The following is a 6386-nucleotide window of genomic DNA, read 5'->3' on the forward strand; positions in this document are numbered from 1 at the left end:
GTCTGTCCTGATGTTGTGCCACGTACAAATAATGACGTCACGTCTATACACTGAGCATGCGCACTACGCCATATTGCCTTCCCTACTTCACTTGCAAAACTAAGTGCTTTGGAAAACCTTTAAAAATTCTGGTTTTATGATCTTCTAACCATAATTTTTACTTAACGCAGAGATGGACCCACCTATGAGCGGTAAGTAGATTTATTTTTGTCGAGATACGTGTATTTGTAATGTGTTTTTGCTGCAGTTCTTTGACGACAGTTGACTCCATCACCCTCGATAGTCGTTGCATGCTCACCATCACTACTTCAAATTATTTTACTTCAAAGTCAACATATATCTCTATTCTAAAATCTAACGATCTCTAATTAAATTTAAGAGATATAGTAAAGTCTCTAAGCTCTAAAGATCTTAAAATATCTTCAATTTTTAAGTTTAATCTAAATAGTAAAAAATAAGTTTTGTTTTGGCATTTCAAGCCTAAAGTTGTTTCATTTTTCTTCTTTTTCCTCTTTAAGTTAATAACGAGATTTCCTCTCTCGCTTTCTATTGTACGATAAATTCATAATCCCAGACTCTGAAATAATAAAAATTCTCTGATTACGAGCCAGACTTCTATATACACAATTATCCATTGTATCAGAGACAAAACATTCTTTATACTAGCACCATTTGATTTGTACTTTAAAGCCCTTCAGATTCTAACTTAAAAAAATCTTCTAAAACACTGTTTTTATCTCATATAAGGCTGTTTTATTATCACTTTTGTGATTTTGCAAACAGTTTCCTCCAGAAAGGAGTTTTGGGAACCCTGTGGTAAGGTGACCAAGTAAGAGTTTGACTTCAAACACTAGAGAAAATTTTGCAGTCTTCTAAAACTCAAAATTAACTGGATTCACAATGGAATCGTACATGAAATTTTGCAAATAAGGTGTTCTCTTACATCTCATCCAAACAAACGTTTTTGTATTTGAAAAAAAAAATTCTCAAAAGTTTGTTTTTTGTTTGCTTTTTTCTGCCCTCCAGATTCTTATCCTAAAAGTTCTACTGTGCCAAGAAGGCGAATAACTTCTGTACATTCTGGTACAACTATAAGTACTACAGTGTATTCCTTTTAATCCACTACTTATTTCATTCCATTCTGTTTCATTCTCGTTCACTCTTAGTAACACATCATTCATTTCTTCAAGATTCCTGTTTCTAGTTTGTTAGCTTTTGGGAGAAGTTGGCATACACTTTCATTTCAACTTCCATTTGCTTTCAATCATCCTTTTTTTTCAATCATTCTTTCTTTCCTATTTTCATTAATACGGTAACCTAAATTTACATAATTCTTGATTTTGATAATTCCTGTAAATATTGCCTTTTTTCATGGAAAGTTCAATGACAATATTTTTTGACACTCACAATATTTTTACATAAATGATAAATTTTCTTAAAATTTAACTTCAGTAATGATAAAAAATATATAGGCAGTTACTCTAAAACCATTGCTTGCATAATGATTAACCAACCCTAACTTCTAAAGGTAATGCTTTTTTCATGCTAAATGATAGTCTTCTAGAAGTTGGGCATTGCTTGATATTCCGCCCATTCATTGATATTCGGTATCATTGAAACTATACATTATTTTCTCTATCCTTCTAAGGTATTTAAAACGATTGTGACTTGTTTCTTGAAGACATGATTTGATAATCTGTGTATGGGGTAGAGACTAGAAGGCTAGAACTATAAGATAACTGATTTTAGTTTAAACAAAGCTAAAAGTAATTGCCGGATGTTTTCTTAAACTACTATAGCTATGGAGTCCACTAAATCCCTATTTCACCAAATTTTAATTTCATGCATGCAGGTTTTGCACAACTCTTTCTATTCTTGGCAAGTCATTTCAATTAGGCCTATATGTTAAGTACGATTTCTTTTTCTTTTTGAAGCACAAAAAATTAATAAATTTTTGAATTTTGTTGAATTTTTGCAGACCTCTAAAAATATAGAGTAACAATTTGAAAACTGGATTCCTGACATCCCATTGTTTATCTTCCTGTGATATATTCCTCACGGTTAAATTCTGGTGTTAAAAAGTTTGACCTTACTTAATCTTATTAATTAACGTCTCTTGAAACAGAGGGCTCTTACTATAATCCACCACCAGTTCAGAAGAGAAATGTCAGACAGAAAGGTAGTATTCTTAGCTAATTCTTTCGCTGCTAACACATGTACTTAAAAAAATTCTTTTCTAAAATCATTTCCAACCAATATTTCCACGCTTCAATACCTTGACATTCTTTCTTCAACAAAATTATAACAGCACATTTCTGTTCAGTCTTTTTCTTGAGTGAAGTCCAAGGAGAGAGATACAAGTTTGTCCTCCTTGTGTTGTTCTGAACCTATTTCACTCACGTCATACGTCTTTCACTTCACACAAATAATAATGGCTTCTGTTTCAAATATTGCTATGCTGGGTTGTGGGAAGGAGAAGAGGCATCATTTTTGGAAATGTGAAAAATCAAAATTATTTTGGGAAGTATATAAACTAAGATTTCTTCACACAAGGAGATGGTTTCTTTAGCTTTGTGTTAATTGTTTCATTATAGCTCATCAAAGACACCAGCCTGGTGGGTATGGTGGTGGTGGTATGGGGTCCTCCCATTTGTTTGACGACACCAGTGCAGACCAGCATGGACCAATGCCTGGTCCTGGTCAGCAGTATGCTGGCGTAGATTTCCTTCAAGCGCCTGTTACTAACATGGCTTTTCAGTATGGCACTAACATGGCATCACAAGGAAAGGAGTATGTAGAAAAAAATGTGAGTATTAATTTCAGATACTATGGAGTCGCATTTATTATGGGATCATCTTTGACAAGGGGATGAGATAAAATCTGTTTAATATTTATATACTTTGTTTATTTTTACTTTCAGCTCGACAGATTTGTTTCTGTTTCCAAATTAAAATACTACTTTGCAGTTGACACTGGCTATGTTGTAAAGAAACTTGGTTTACTTCTCTTCCCTTTTACACACAAGGTAAAATTAAACAATTCTTATTGTGATTGCACTTCTTTAAGTTGGATAATAATTCAGCATTATACTAGTACGAAACTATCAAACTCACTTGTGAAGTTCAGCCAATACCTAATAGACTGTTTGTGGTGCATACAATCTTGGTCATGAGATCAAAATGCTCCAGCATGTTTAGTCCTCCTTTTCCAGCGCTTAGTAAGCTGAGGATTGGATGGTTGATTGTAGCTTCGTGGTGGTATAGGAATCCTAGTATGCACAATGAGGCTGTTACTGCTGTCTTGCTTCAAACTTTGGAAAAGGGATTTCAGTAGTGAAGTGTCAGCCTGTAATTTGTTTTAATTCTTTTGTAGAACTGGGCAGTCCAGTACAACAAATCAGAACCTGTTGCTCCAAGATATGAAATAAATGCACCAGACCTATACATTCCTGGTAAATATTTGTATTCATTTTATTACTGTAGTAGCCTGCATTACTTGGCTATCTCTGCATGTGTTTTTTTTACGAGTGAGGGTGTTGGAGGGCAAAAGGTTTTGGCTTAGGATGAGATACCGTATGTAAGACATATTGTTGGTGGGTTGGAAGGGATGGATCAATATGTAGAAGTGAGAGCTGTAGGATATTATTAGTTTAGTTTTCCCATCATGTTTTATTCTATTTTGTTGCTTCATTTCTCACTTGACCCAAGAAAATAAATTGTTCTAGGATTATAATTGTATTGGCCAATTTAATACTAAAGTATAATAATTGCCAAAAAAGTGTTCAACATTGTAAAGCATTAATTTTTTCATAGTAATGGCTTTTGTCACATATGTGCTTGTTGCTGGCCTTGTACTGGGTACTCAAAACAGGTATGTAACCTAAAATAATCATCATAAATGCTTGTCCATGGCAGAAAGTAGTAAACATCTTTTTTTAATTCCTCCTTATTCACCCCTTTGATCTTCCCTTGACTTTTCTTACATGAATGATTGCAAACATTTCTCTTCTATTTTGTACATTTAGATTCACCCCCGAACAGCTAGGAATCACAGCAAGCTCAGCCCTGATCTGGTTGGTGGTTGAAATCATGGCTATTCTATTTTCCATGTACGTTTGTAATGTGCAAGCAGAAGTCAAGACTCTAGACTTGCTAGCATTCTGTGGATATAAGTACTTTGGGTAAGCAGACATTCTTTTGATTTCCTTAGCAAAGGTTTTAGTTTTTGGCATTTTTCATTCTTCATTCTTCAGAATTGTAGTTTTTTAGCACCCCTAAGGCCATCTAATCTTTTCTAATACCTAGTTCAGGTTCCTTATCATTGCGATCTAATTTTCCATACATTTTTTATGGGCAACATCTTTTTTTTTGATTTTTCCATTTCATCAAGAAGTGCAGATTTTTAATGTTTGAATTTGTATTCTTTTGATTTACTTTGCCGAAAGATTTTTTGTTGGCATTTTTCATTCATCTAGTGTTTTATAATGCCTAGAGATTATTATCGTTATGATGTTGTCTTCCATTTCAGAATGATTCTCAGCAGTCTAGCAGGTCTTCTCTTCAATTCTACTGGATATTATACTGTGTTTATTTACATGAGTATTACTGATGCTTTCTTTTTGGTTAGTAGGAACAACTAATGTTATAACAGACAAAATGTTCTTATTAATATTGTAAAAATCTGATTAATGATGTAAAAAAATGACAAACAGGATGGAGGTGAAGAGGAAATAAGCTAAAATGGGAGAGAGGAAAAAAAAAGAAAATATAGGAAGGATGGAGTGATAAATGAATATTTGAATATTTTTGTGATGAATCAATCCATCCATCCATCAATCCAATCAATCAATCAATCAATCAATCAATAAAAAAAAGAGAAAAAATGGATTGAATAAGAACCAAACAGCGTGAACAATTGAATAATAGAAAATAGGAATGAAAGAGCTGAGGGAGAAAAGAAAGATGGAAATAATGAATGAGTAAATAAATGAAAACATCAGAAAATGATAAATAAATACACATGTTATTGCAAAGTAAAGTTTAAGTGACCAGTGTTTTAACTATTGAAAAACGTTAAAAAACTATTAAAAAACGTGGATGAAACAAAGAAGTAGTAAAGTCATGACTCCCACGAACAAAGAAACTCTTAAACTTATTAATTTTTTGGTTTTTTTTTTTCCTTCTAGATTCGAACCCTTCGTCTAATCATCATGCCTGAGACAGAATCAGATAGTATTGCACGTACAAGCAAAAGGCGGATCTACTTGCTGCTATTTATTGCTGCCTTGCAACCTTTCTTTATGTACTTCTTGACCAACCACTTAAGACCCTCAACAACTACAGTAGAGTCATAAAGAAAACTTTTTTACAGTATCTATCATTATTTTTTCATGACAGTCTAGATTTCATGTGTTATCTTGGTCATGAATATGTATGAAGTAGATTTGATATTCTAGCACATCCTAAGAGAAAGTGAAAACTATGTAGACTGTTGGTTTTCATGTTGTTTACAACTCTATGCTGTGTTTATAATTTAAGGCAAAGGATCAAGGCAGATAAAAGGCAGATTTGATCTCCAGTTTAACCTGCATTCAACTCATTTAGTTTATGCTCTGAAGACCTCTGTGAAAGAAAGAAGTCAAAGGAGGAACCAGTATTTGGACGTGTGCAGGCCCACTCTGGTCATTATCTGGTGAAGTTGGCCTGCACACAGACTAGTTGGGAAAGGATCTTGGCCTAGGCAGGAGATGGCAAACAACTTAAATAAGGAATAATTTGCAGTATTGCTATGAAATTGGTGGCCTTTTGAAACTTCCTTGCGTTTTTTCATCAGAAGATTATTTTGTAAAAAGTAAAATTATGCATAAGTATGTGGTGCATTTTTTGAGTGACTGCATGTCAGATGAAGCACATTAATTGCACTATTTCACTATGATGTCACTGCTTGTTTGTGTGAGGGATAGAATTGCCAAATCGAATAGAAAATTCGACAAGATTTGCTCCTAGCGAAACAGTTTAATCTAAAATGGCCTGCTTTTCAGATATTATATGTGTTAATATGTACTAAGAATATTCTGAGCATTTGCTGGCTATTGTACTTCTCTTCGTAGATTGATATGGGTTTTAGAACAATTTTCAGTGAATTTGCGTTGATTTGACCCTCTCCGACAACCATGATCCTTTGCCTTTAAACAATAGATTGTTTTGATGTGACATCATAGTGAAATAGGGCAATTGTATGACAACAATCACTCCAACCTTGAGTATGAACCATTAATTGTTCCAGAGGTCTATTATAATTTTCCTAGATTAAATAGTAGTACCTCCTGAGGAGAGTTGGGGGGAGTAAAAGTGCTGTGTCCTACCACTAACATGACTATTAAATCT

The 6386-nt window shown here is 33.7% G+C and overlaps 1 protein-coding gene across 4 annotated transcripts; it reads left to right on the forward strand.

Annotated features, from left to right (window-relative positions):
- Positions 1-42: 42 nt before the first annotated feature.
- Positions 43-5583, forward strand: LOC116306352 (protein YIF1B-B). Of its 4 annotated transcripts, XM_031716392.2 has the most exons (10): positions 49-191; positions 1027-1083; positions 2126-2179; positions 2595-2806; positions 2921-3025; positions 3373-3451; positions 3813-3870; positions 4025-4180; positions 4528-4621; positions 5186-5583. In XM_031716392.2, the coding sequence occupies exons 1-10, from the start codon at positions 173-175 to the stop codon at positions 5351-5353; spliced, it is 1002 nt and encodes a 333-aa protein (XP_031572252.2). In that variant the 5' UTR covers positions 49-172; the 3' UTR covers positions 5354-5583. The 4 variants fall into 4 exon arrangements, with proteins under 4 accessions (XP_031572255.2, XP_031572254.2, XP_031572252.2 ...); XM_031716394.2 differs by lacking the exon at positions 1027-1083 and having other exon boundaries at positions 48-191; XM_031716393.2 differs by lacking the exon at positions 2126-2179.
- The last annotated feature ends 803 nt before the right edge of the window (positions 5584-6386 follow it).

Source organism: Actinia tenebrosa, unplaced genomic scaffold (assembly GCF_029948245.1).
Source record: "Actinia tenebrosa isolate PJP-AT-01 unplaced genomic scaffold, QUT_ActTen_1.0 PGA_scaffold8__29_contigs__length_14323225, whole genome shotgun sequence".
NCBI lineage: Eukaryota > Metazoa > Cnidaria > Anthozoa > Actiniaria > Actiniidae > Actinia > Actinia tenebrosa.